Genomic DNA, 12004 nt, shown 5'->3' with positions numbered 1-12004 from the left:
TGACTCCCTGCACCCAGACCCCCTCGGTGATTTGCAAATATAAATCCCAGACAAAAAAATCACTGAACGACAGGCCAAAGAGGAAGGAGGCCAGAGGTAGCTTCTCTGGGCTGGAGCATATTCTTCAGTCCCCGGTGTCTCACCCGCCCACCGCTAAACCCCCGAAGGGAAGTTTCCAACTGGATTCTCCCCGGGAGCCGCTCTCGGATGGGAACAAGAAAGATTAGAAGCATGTGATGTCGGACAGGTGCCAGCGCTCCAACTGTGCTGGTGATACAGGGAGTGCTCATTTCCTCCAGGTCACGGGCTTTCAGGAGAGCTGCCTTGACAGCCCAGAACCCGGCGGCTCTCTGACCTGCTAGCAAGCGGAGGCTAGGCCAGACACTGCCAATGCAGGGCTGCCCCGCTCACCATCCTGCCCTCCCCCCGGGGGTGGGTCTAACTCTTCCCCATATCACAACAGGCTGCCGCTGACTAACAATTTGTGGGCCTCGTCATTTCATTGCCAGGCAGAGCTCTCGGCTAGTGCTGGACACGCAGCCCCTGGGCACCAAGCTTCAGGCAAGAACAAGAAGTTCCTTGATAAGCAGCAGACCGTGCCTGGGAGGAGGGGAACCCCCCCCCCCGGGGGCTCAGCCTGCCCCCCCAGGGTCTCACATACGATAGGGATTCACTCCCTTCTGCGGTTGCTCTGAGCTGCAGCGTTTGGTGCCATCTCCCCAGCGGGCAGCCCCACCAGCCCCTTAGAGCGCCAGGCCCCAGCAACTTCTCAGGCAGCGGCAGCCACGTTTGAAGGCACCATGGAGGAAGAGAACCCAGAGCCAGCTGCTCAGAGCCCATCTCAACACTGCAATTACCGTTCTATTAATACCCTGGGGATTTCGGGAGCGCAACGCAGCATGTGCAATTCCAGGGTCTGCAGAGGGAGGCGGCTTCAGGTGGAAGAACAGATATTCCCTGGCTCCAGCTCCCTTTCCCGAGGTGTGAGACCCAGAGCCACCCCCCCACTGCTCTCCTCTGGAGGGGCCCTTTAACATCTCTGATCACTGACTCGCTCACACTTCTAAGCGGACAGGTTTCCGAGTGATCTCAGCCAAGCCTCCGGCTGCCATTTCTTGCCCCCCGGGGCCTCTCCTCAGCCCTACAGCCTCCAACACGCCACAGACATCTCCCTGCCCCATTGTAAGGGGCTGCTCTCCTCACCATTTCCCTACCCTGAGGTCCAATCTGGGCTCTGGGAGAATGTGACTGACCCCAGGCAGCAGAGACCTCCCAGGCCAGCAGGCAAGAAAACGATTTATAAATCACGCTCCTGGCAGAATCATTCACTCTGGCCACTCTCCGGCCATGGGAATAACTCAGCCGAGCAGGTGACATCAGCCCCACCTGAGCCACGAATACCATTAACTGGGACGCACAGGCAGCAAACTGCTCCACAAACCCATCTTCGTTTCCAGACTTTAAGGCAAAATAAAACCACTCCGTGCCTTCCAGCACTGTGGCGACCAGGAGAATACAGCCTGCCTCATTCACAAGTCCCCGACAGCCAGGGAGAGGGCCACAGCACTGCCTCTGCACGGGACCAGACACGGCAGGAACAAGCAACTCCCTGCTTTTCCATGCTGCACATCTGGCTCCATGGATTTCCTGTGGGGCAGAGCCCATGCTGGGAGGCTCAGGCATCTGCGCCCAGGGCTCTGGGCTGCACGTGATTCAGGGCCACCAAACAAGCTCCCGTCCATCAAGTGACGGGAGGGCAGGCAGACGACAATCTCCGCCTTTGCTCTGGCTCCCGGAGGTGGCAGCCGTTTCCGGGCTGGGATACCTCCCCGGAGTGCCGTTTTTGCAGGTTATTCTTCTGGAAACATTCCAGGAGAGGAGGGGGAAAATGGCCAGAAGTTACTTATCGCAGATCCAGAGACACTCAGCCCACAGACACAGCGGCTCGGAGAGGCAGTGCTCAGCTGCCAAGCTGCATCCCATCCAGTCAGCCCCGAGATGGAGCTGCCGAGACTGCCAAGACTTCCCTCCCCACTCCCGCCTGGGGCAGTTACCCGAATCTCCGCGCTGCTCTCTGCTCACTTCCTCCAACTCTCAAGCACCAAACCCATCTGGAACTATTTAAACCCAAATCTCCTTCCCTCCCCCCCCTTCCAAAGTCAGATTCTTCCGAAGTTAAAACAAGCACAGAATCAGGAGGGGGTGGGGTGCCAGGCCTGGCCGACTCTCTCTTCTTCATTTCAGTTTAATTTCTGGGGAACTAGAATAAATCTGTTCCTGGCAATCGTTCAAGCCCTGCACATTTTTCTCATTAATAAAAAAAGGCCTTGGACTGCGCGCCATTTGTGTGTGCATGTAGAACAGAGCCCCCCCACAAGTGATCCCTACAGTGGGGTCTCACTCAGGCCTTTGCTCTCACTGGGCAATTGGCTGAATTAGTCAAGTGACAAGTGGGGCTGGCTGGAGAAGTGGGCAAGCCTCTCTTACCCCCCACCCCTTCAGATGGATTTCAGCCGCTCCGCCGAGGGTACACGGCCCCACCTCCCAAGGAAAACGGTCAGAGCAAATGCTGCTACAGCAGCTGCCACCAGGAGGCTGCAGGGCGAGGCCCTAGGACATCCGCTCCCTCCTACCATCCACCCCCTGAGCTAACTGCCTCCCCAGCTCCATCTGGGGGCAGGAAAAGCTGGGGAGAAGTGGGCCTTTGGGTGACTCCAGCCTCAACTCCGACTCTCTCCGAAGCAGCTCTTCCAGGCTGAGTCAGGCCCAATGCCTGCAACCCCCCCACGGCTAGGAAGGTCCAGCGACTGCTGGCATTCCAGGGGAGGGAGCTGGGAAACAGGTGTTGGTCGGCAGCTCCCAGTGCATGGGTGAGACATGCCAGCCTGTGGCGGAGAGCTTGCCGCGACATACAACGACCAGCGAGGCCGGGAGCTTCCGCACGCACACAGAAATCCACGGGGAAGGTTTCCGCAGCCAAGTCACGCGACTTGGGGTAGCTGCTGGTGCTGCTGAATTCCTGCCGTCAGGCGCCCCGGGAACAACACTGGGGGAACCTGCCTCCCGAATCTCCCTACCTGGGAACACAGTCTCAGCACCACTCGGCATTCCCCTTGATGTAAAAGTACCCCCTACCCTAACCAGCACCTTCTGCCCGCAAGTACTACGAGCCAGTACGGCCCCACCGCCCCCCCCAGCAGAGGAACACCTCAGCACATCTGCAAGTGCGGACACTTCGGCAACGGTGCATTAGGGTGCTGGACCTTGATGGGAAGCGGAGACAGTCAGATGTGCTTAACGGCAGGAGGAGGGATGGAGGAGTTATTGGAGGGGTGACCAGTCAGTCGCGCTTCGCTATGGCAACCCATCGGAGTGCAAGAAGCCCGACGCAGAGAGCGGGGCTGCCCAGCAGAAAGGCTTGGACCCAAGGCTGTGGAGAGGCAGGGTGTTGAAAAGGCCCCCGCCCAAAGGAGTTACCAGCGCTGCGGGCCCCTGGGCTATCTGCAGAGCAGAGCGCACTGGGGGATGCAGCACTTGAGGTGCTTGGCAGAGGCTCGGCGCCATGGCTGCCAGATCGGCACCCCTTCCAACGCCATCTTCCCAATCAGGACGTGCCATTAGCAAGGGCTGGAAACCGTCAGCTCAGCGTGAAGAGAGCCCCAAAGCGGAACGCCGCCGACGCATGTTCCTAGGTACGTTTGTTTTTAAAGGCGCCCTTAATCAGAAAGGAGAGTCACAAGGCAGCCATGTGTAGGTGGCCTGTTTTGCTCGTAAAATGGTTCCTGATTTCCTTCGTGGCTAAGCCGCCGCCCTTCCCCGCCTGTCAGTAACACTCCTGGTCTGCCCTATCTATCCGAGTTATCCCAGCGCTAGGCAGAGCTTGGCCATCATTGTATCTCCCCCTTCGCCTGACTGGAGAACGCTCCAGTTTTTAAAGAAGTTCCCTTTGAGCCTCATTTAGCATGATCTTACTGAGCGACGAAGGGTTCAGAGCGGTTCTTCCGCTCGCCTACCCGTGCCGACACAGCGGGGAGGGAAGCCGAGACCGGGGCAGGGGATCCCGATCGGTAGTTTGGCCATTGAAATTCCCGACTTTTACTGACAAGCCAAATAAGGCCAACGTGCCCGAAACACGACAGCTCCGTGACCCTTCTCAGCCCAGAGCTAAACAGAAGACGGAGGGAGGGAAGACGACCCGGGTGAAAGATTTTCCCCCTCCCTCCAATATGGCGGCTTCTGCTCAGAAATCTCCGCTACCAGACTGGGCTGCCCCACCCCCACCAGTGCCCCGTGGCAGGGGGCAGAGGGGACTAAGAGGACAAATTCAAGGCTGAGAACGGGTTTTCCATTCTGTGCCTGTTTATTTCCTAGTAACGTGCGACGTGCAGGGACCTGCGAGCAGGAGCGCACGCGTCCAGCTCCCCATCCCTCAGCCATCGACTCTCTCCCTCCCAGACACGCGGCCAGCCTCGGAGGGCAGCAGCAGACCCTCTCCATGAGAGAGCACTTCTCCTTCCACTGTTGCCCCTGAGCGCTGAACCAAACGGCAGAGGAAGCGAAGGGCAGGACAGACCCCGCCAACGTCAAGACTGAGATGCTAGCAGCCCCGAGCCATGCCACAGAATGCTCAGTTCACTCCCTGTCACCGCGGGGCTCTGCCTGACCCTCCTGGGGACGGCTTAGTGACTTTTTCAGTTGCTACCTTGGCCCTTAGGGCAGAGTCAAGCCGAGAGCCCTGCAGACAAACCAGGCCTCCATCCCACCGGCTTGTCCGGCCAAGGGGCGAGAATCCCAAACTAGTGAAGCAGGGCACCCAAATCCAACCTGAACTGGGCCTGGAACATTTTGTGCCGTGCATTGGAGGGCACTCGGCTGTGTACACACACACGCCCGCCGCCCCTCCCCCTGCGCTCGGCACCAAGGAGGAGACGCTTAATCCCGACAAACCAGTTTGACTCAGCACAACAACAACAGGCACAACTACAATTTTCAAAACATGCAAGTCTGTGATTCAGAGTCTTCTGGCCAGTTTAATTAAACGCCGAGCGCCGATTTTCCAGTCTCAGCAGCAGCAACTTATCATGGAAAGAAAATGCCACAAACTGGTTTCCCCGAATATTTGGTGCAAGAAATCATCACAATAGTGGGGACTTTGGGGACGTTTCTTAAAACCAGAGGCCAATATTCCTATGACGAGACACACACCCAGGCAGACCCAGAGTTTCTGCCCCTCAGGCAACTGGATGCTTTATGCCTGTAACTAGGAGCAAAGCGTTATTATGAAGAAAAAGAGAGAGAGAGAACAATGGAAGTGCAAAGCCACGAATATCCGGACTGCCACCAAAATCTCACTACATGCAACTCCGCTGCAAGTACTTCCCTCTCCCTAACTAGCTGTATGCTCCACTTGACACAAAGGAAAGCCCCTCTGCTCCTCGGCTCAGGAAACACAGCCGAAGCTTGCCGGGCATTTTGCGAGGAACAGGAGATTTAACGAGTGTAGCCAACACTACGAAGCCCTGCGATCGGCATTCTCTCCCCACCTACCCCTAAGCGTCAATAAAACAGCCGAGCTAATATCCATTAGTCACCCCCGTCGAGAAATGAGGCATTTCAGTGAAATGTAATTAAACAAAAAGCAAATTTCTCTGCCAAGAAAATACCTGACAGTCCCAGAACTTGGGGGGTGGTTTTGGTACAGGAATGAACTTGGCCCAGTATTTGGGGGTCGGCCTTCAAAAAGCTAAACCGTGGCTGCAGACTGGCAATCGGGGAAAACCCAAGCCAAGGACTGACTCCCAAATATTTCTCATTCCCAAACATTCAGGGAAAGGGCGTCCGTTCCGTTCTTTACATTAGGGGAGCCCAGAAACCGCGCAACACCCGTTTTGGGATTGCTTCAGAAATGGCGCACAAAAGTGGCCTCCCTCTCCCAGCTGCAGATAAGTTCAGGAAGCTCCGTAGCATGTGGCTCCTGGGTAGCGGCACAGGAGACGATGCGAAAACAAACACCACAGAGGCAGAATTTCGCCCCTGAGCGAAACGCGAGAGAACCCAGCCGTCTTGTCTGCCCATCCAGCCCACACACTGGTAAGGGAGACTGGCGGATCCTCGTAAGCAGCTATCCAGTATCCCTTCTTCCACCACCAATTCTACCCCCCCGGCCGCACAGTGCCAGGGACCTCGCTTGGATAGCTGGCAATCACATCAGCCATGCTGAGGCATTAAACACGGTTAGAGAAAATGTGATTTATGGGAAATAAATTAATCCCATAGCATTTTGCTCGGGTCCCACATTTGGGCCTTGGCAGGCCGGGACTCGGAGTCTCGAACATAATGGATGTTCTTGGTGCTCTGAGCTGTTCCACAGCCCAGATTCTAAGTGCCAGCATCTGGGCAGAGAGCAGGCTACAGAGGCCCAAAGGAGGCCGCTACACTCATGTCAGCCTGCGTGGAAAGCTCGCTCCCATAGCTGGTTCCCGACCACAGGAGCCTCCGCTCCCAACCAAACCAGGGCAAACCCGTCTCCTTCTTGCATTCAAATGCTTCGCCAGAGAAAGCCACTGCTGTTGCTTCTGGACAGAGCATTCCTTCTCCAGCAGGCTGAGGCTCTGCTGAACTGGAGAAGAAAAACACATTGTGACTTCAAACAAACGCAGCGCACTTACAGGATCTGGAGAGAAACCATTTTCTTCTCAGCAGCACAAAGCCCTCACTGAGCTGCTGCGGAGAACAGCTTCTCCCCCTCCCCTTATGTTGCCTTGCTAAGAAACCGAACTCCCAACGATTCCGCCACAGGCCAGGGCAAGAGGGAGCCCAATGCAACGCCAGACGAGAAGGGCAACCCCCCACTCCCCTGCTTAAGTGACCACGAACTATAGCAGTTACTGTGAGCTACACCCCAGCAAGCCAGCTGGGAGTTGCACATTCCCAGCACAGAACCTGACAAGTGAGGCGGCAGAATCCCGGGCCACTAGCAGCCGTGGTTACAGAGTATGTGCCTACAGATTTATTGCCACGGTGGATTTATGATTAGCACTAAAATATCTGAAAAGCCATACACACTAGATTTACAGTAACAGCTCGAATGCTCCAGCCCAGGTCAGGAAACAGCTTTGCGAGCGGCTAAAAAAGCCAAACACAGCAAAAGTGCAGGAGCATAATCCCCGGCCACGGGGTCAGTGATCTCAGCTCCCAGAGCCGGGAAAGACTGGAGTCACCGAAACCCTCTCCTGGCCCAGCCAGCCAGCTTTGCAGCCTTACTAGCAATTTATATGAAGTCCAGCTAGAAGAAAAGCTGAAACAGGCTGCGGGATGGAAGCGCCCTCTAATCCAAGAGACAGCTCAGCGCCTGGCATTACCCAGACTTGCTCCACACACAGGCAGCCTCCTAACCCAGCACTGAAGCAGGACGGTTCACGGAGGCCTGGCAAACAGCTGGAAGGTGACCTCCTCAGGAGGAGCATTCAGCCCTCTGACCCTTCCACACTCAGGAAGCTGAGAAAACCTTAAGTGAAAGCTGTTTATTTTCCCTGTCCTGCTCTTCACCCCAGTTCACGGGGGTTAAACAGCCGACCCCACCAAGCTCCTTCTGAGGAAAGGCGACCTAACCTTTCCCAACCAGCTGGGTCTCCAGGAGCTGTGTAGATTCTGGCTGTTGCATCCACAAGCTATTGAATGCTGCAAGACCCACTGTCACAACATTAGGGCTGGAAACGCAGGCGCACAGGACAGCCCACCCAGACCTGCTACAGAGGGACAATGGAACAGCCTCAGTGCAGAGAACTGAACCAGGAGCAGGCAACGAGACAAGAAACTCAAGCTGAGATGCAGGCCTGTAACACACAATTAATCCCCTATAAAACCACACACACACACACACACTCTTCTGCAATTGTGCTGGGCCCCAGAATTGGCTTGGTTCTCAATTCTCAAAGGATTTATAGGAAACTAATTGTTATTAGAAGAACTAATTGTTATTAATGGCAGCACCCAGATACCCCAATCAACACCAGAGCTCGGTTGTGGTGGGTGCTGCCCAGAAGAACTGAATTCTGCAATATCTATTTAATACGTCAGGTTCACAGCCACCATTTCCAGGCTGATCTTTAGGGGACCACAGCTGGTTCAAGGCTCATCCCAAAAGAGCAGTGCGCATGCAGAGTAGTCACTGCTTCCCAGACTGCTACAGCACGAGGAGGGGATCACAGTCTCTAGAAGCTCAAAGACTAGAGCAGGCCCAGAGATCCTAGTTTGGCCCTCACAGGGAACGACTCAGGGTGACTTTTGCCCCCAATTTGAAGTTTTTTTTTTGAGGGGAAGAAAAAAAAATGGATATTATTTGTAACAAACTCCCTCCCCAACCTTTTCCAATGCCTAAAGGCCAAGAGAAATGTCTCTTTTTCCACACTCCAGCGGAGGAAGTCCCCAGTCCTCACCACTTCCAAAAACAAGCAGCAACCCAAACTTTGTAGCATGGGGCTATGCATGGGAAATAGAAAGCAAAATGACTCCAAACAAGCACTAAGGCTCTCTTTTCGATTTTTGTTGTCCCAGCACATCCATGCAAAATAAAATAAACACATCAGCTGTTCACTGAAAACGTGTTTAACAACAAGGCAGAAAATTCCCTTCATCTGTTTTTGGATTTTGTTTGGGTTTTTTTGAAGTGGTCAGCAACCCCTTTCCACCCACCCACCACTTTTTATCCTCTGGCAAGCAAGAGTGTTTAGTTACAGAACCCAGGGGGCGAATGAGCAATCTACAATGATCCCAGAAGAGGTCAGAGAATTGTCACGAGACAAAAAATAGTTTTTCCAAGACGTTTAGTACAAAAATGAAATGTCTATCAGCCACAACTAGCCTCCATTTCAAACTGCCCATCCACAAGACACACAAATCCCAGTCTCTCCCCCTGTGATCTTTATCCAGTTGGACTATAAACCGGCTTTCCTCTCGCAAATATGAAGGATCACCCGGCTGCCCAGAAGATTGCGATTTCACCCTGTTAGCGGAAGAAAATTAATTGCCTTTTTATCTTCAACTGAACTAGAAGAGAGTTTCGTTTCCAGATCAAGAGGGGGAGGAAGAAATCTGCCCACAGCACGTCTACTCTTGGAAGGAGACACACTAATACACTTACCAGCTACTTCCCTTTGGGGGAATCACGGTTAAGAAAAGACTCTATATGGAGGGCTTTCCTTCATGTTTGGGGTTAAATCGTTCAGTGCTTTGTGACCACCATTTGGTCTCAACCAAGGAGCCAGGATGCAGCAGTCCAACACCCAGGTACTTCTCTGGTAGCACCATCAGTTTCTGCAGCATCCAACCTTTCACTTAAAAATATTCAATGTCTAGCCTTTTTGATTGTGGAGAAAACCCCCTGACTGTGAACTGAATAACCACTGAAGCACTTTTTCCTGTGTTTGCAAACAGACAGCCTGAAACAGTCCACAGAAAGAGCAGCTGCCCCCACTCAGCTCAACAAGGTGTTAACTCTGAAGTCTAATGACGGGGAATTCTCATGCCAACATTTTGAAACCTTTCACCATGGATCTAGCTACTTGAAGAATCCAGGCAGAGTTCAGGGTTGTGAGTACACTACCTCTCCCACACCCCACTCTGCCCCTTGGAATTTCAGCAGCAAATCCTGATTTTCAGACAGAATTGGACATTTAAAAAACAAAAAAATTGAGGGAACCCCCCCCAAGAGTTTTTGGCAACCAGCTTCCACATGTGCCCTTGCAAATCTCCATCTCAGCACCCCATAGATGCTCTTCTGTTCATACCACAGACACCAAGCCCTCTTGACCCCCTTCCCACAATCGGCATCTGTCTGGGCCCAGCGACGTGCCACCACTTCAAGGGCAGATCTCCTTAGATATCACAGGGACGACTTTGCCACCCATGCCCGCTCCACGCAGACCGGCTGCGTCGCCCTGCAGGCGACTGGCACCACAGCGCAGAAACTGGCTGTTAAGCTGATGGGCTGGATTGTCTCCCTCTGCAGGGATCTGGGCAGCCCATGGGGGGAACGAAACCCTCGCTCCTTAACCATGCCCTAACCCCACATCCCAGTGGTGGCGGTTTTCGTGGGCCAGGGGCCGTTCGGGGCAGCAACTCTGCATTCCCCAGTCCCACCCATCAACACCACCTCATTCTTCGCACCAGTGCCAGCGCCTCCAGATGTGCATCACGCCGGGCACTGGGCAGGGGGCTGGCTGCCCACCCACCCACAGAGAGGGGGTCCCCCCAGCCAGTGCCAAGGAGAGGGGTCCCGGGGACGTCAGCCAGTGCACGGGATGAGGGATCCCACCCACCCCAACCCGTGCCTGGGGGACTCCACTGGAGGGTCCCCACCCAGGGGTCCCAACAGGGAGATGGGGACTCGGGGTGTTCCCGCTGCACAGAGATCGGGGCAGCCGTCCGTCTGTCCCGGGAGAGGGCTGCGCCGGTCCGCCCCAGGCGGGCTCCCCCCACCCCCGCCCCAGGCCGGGGATCAGAGCCCCCCGGGCGGGAGAGGCGCATCTCCGGGACCGCCCGGCGGCCGCCCCGGCGGGTCTCACCTTCCAGGGCGCGGCGGCCGCCGGGCAGGAGCAGCAGCAGCACCGGCAGCAGCAGCGGCGGCGGCGCCGCGGCCATGGCGGGGGCGCGGGGCCGGGGCCCCGGCGGGCGGCGCGGCAGTGCCCGGACTCGGGGCGGCCCCGCACCGGGCGGGTCGCGGGGCTCCGGGGCCGGCTGGGGAGCTCCGGCGCGGGGGTGGGGGTGGGAGGGTCCCGGGCTGGCGCCGGACGCGGGGGGTCTCCGGGCTCCGCGGGGTGAATCGGCTCCGGCGCGGCTGCTGCCCCGGGGTCTCGCGGCTCCGCTCGCCGCCGCTCACGCTCCAGCTCTGGGGGCTCCGGCTCCGCCGCCGCGGCTCAGCCACGGGGGGCGGGGCCCAGCCGCCAGTCACCCTCTCGACACGCCCCTGGCAACCCAACGCCGCACTCAGCGGGAGCGCGGCGCTGGGGACACGCCCCTGACAACGCCAAGCGCGCAGCCCATTGGGCGTCGCGGGTCCCTAAACCCCGCCCCGAGGCACGAGGCGGAGCTTAACCTAGGGGCGGGGCGTCAGGGAAAGATGAATTAGATGGGGAGGGGACTCGGGGCCAACCCGAAGCAGGCCCCGCCCCTATTCCCGCACATTGAGCAGCTAGAGGCAGAGCGAGGAGAGCGCCCCACCTAGCGGCCACAAATGGAACTGGCCTCTTAAAGGGCCTGCACCCCCTCCCCACCTTTGGCGGGGGCGGGGGGTGGGTACGAGACTGGCTTAAAATTAAGGATTCGTCTTGGCCTTGGCCCTGTGGGAACCCGCCTTCTCCCACGTGGTTGAGCAGGACAGCCCCCCATCCCAGGCTCCTCCCACAAACTCCTCCTTGCCCCCCAGCCCCTTCCCAGGCTCCTACAGTCCCTGCTCCCCCCCCACACACATCCCAGGATCCCCCCACAGCCACCTCCTCTTCTGCCCCCACCTGCTCCCCCAGTTCTCTTCCTTCACAGTAGCCAGCACCTCCCATTCTCTTGCTCTGCCACCTGGTGTTCCCCCTGCCCCTTGTCTTCTCCTGCCCCCCACACCCCTCTGCACCCCTTCAGTCTCCCTCCTGCCCCCCCACATCCCCATTCCACCTCAGTCTACCATCTGCTCTCCGCATTCCTCTGCACCCTCCTCCCTCCCAGCCCCCACATTCTTCTGCCCCTTCACAGTCTCCTCCTCTAGTTCCCAGGTGGCCCCATCTTTCCTGAAGGCAGCCTGGCTTCAGTCCCATTGGAAACAAGGGCTGATGAGTGTCCAGCGGTTGCCCCACCCCATGCATCCCCAAGTCTCAAGACTCCAGGTTCCTTTGAGATCAAAGGGCTGCAGAGTCTACAGGGCCCACGCTCACCAGCTCCTCCCTGCTCACTCCCACCCCTGATGCTGGCATGCAGCTGGAGCGCCTATGCAAGGCGGCTGGCTGCCCACCTCCCT

The 12004-nt window shown here is 56.8% G+C and overlaps 1 protein-coding gene across 3 annotated transcripts in view; it reads right to left on the bottom strand.

Moving 5' to 3' along the window:
* The window catches only part of EPHB3 (EPH receptor B3), a 58144-nt gene that overhangs the window by 35280 nt on the left and 10860 nt on the right, over positions 1-12004 (bottom strand). For 2 of the 3 annotated variants that reach the window (XM_054039376.1, XM_054039377.1), the window contains exon 1: positions 10566-10650. The exons of the other annotated variant lie outside the window; for it this stretch is intronic. In XM_054039376.1, the coding sequence (XP_053895351.1) occupies positions 10566-10641 (76 nt within the window). In that variant the 5' untranslated portion in view covers positions 10642-10650. Of the gene's footprint in view, positions 1-10565; positions 10651-12004 lie in introns of those variants that run through there. 3 annotated transcript variants of the gene reach the window in all.

The sequence above is a fragment of the Malaclemys terrapin genome, chromosome 9, assembly GCF_027887155.1.
Source record: "Malaclemys terrapin pileata isolate rMalTer1 chromosome 9, rMalTer1.hap1, whole genome shotgun sequence".
Classification (NCBI taxonomy): Eukaryota; Metazoa; Chordata; order Testudines; family Emydidae; genus Malaclemys; species Malaclemys terrapin.
This window is presented reverse-complemented; position numbering and strand designations above follow the sequence as displayed.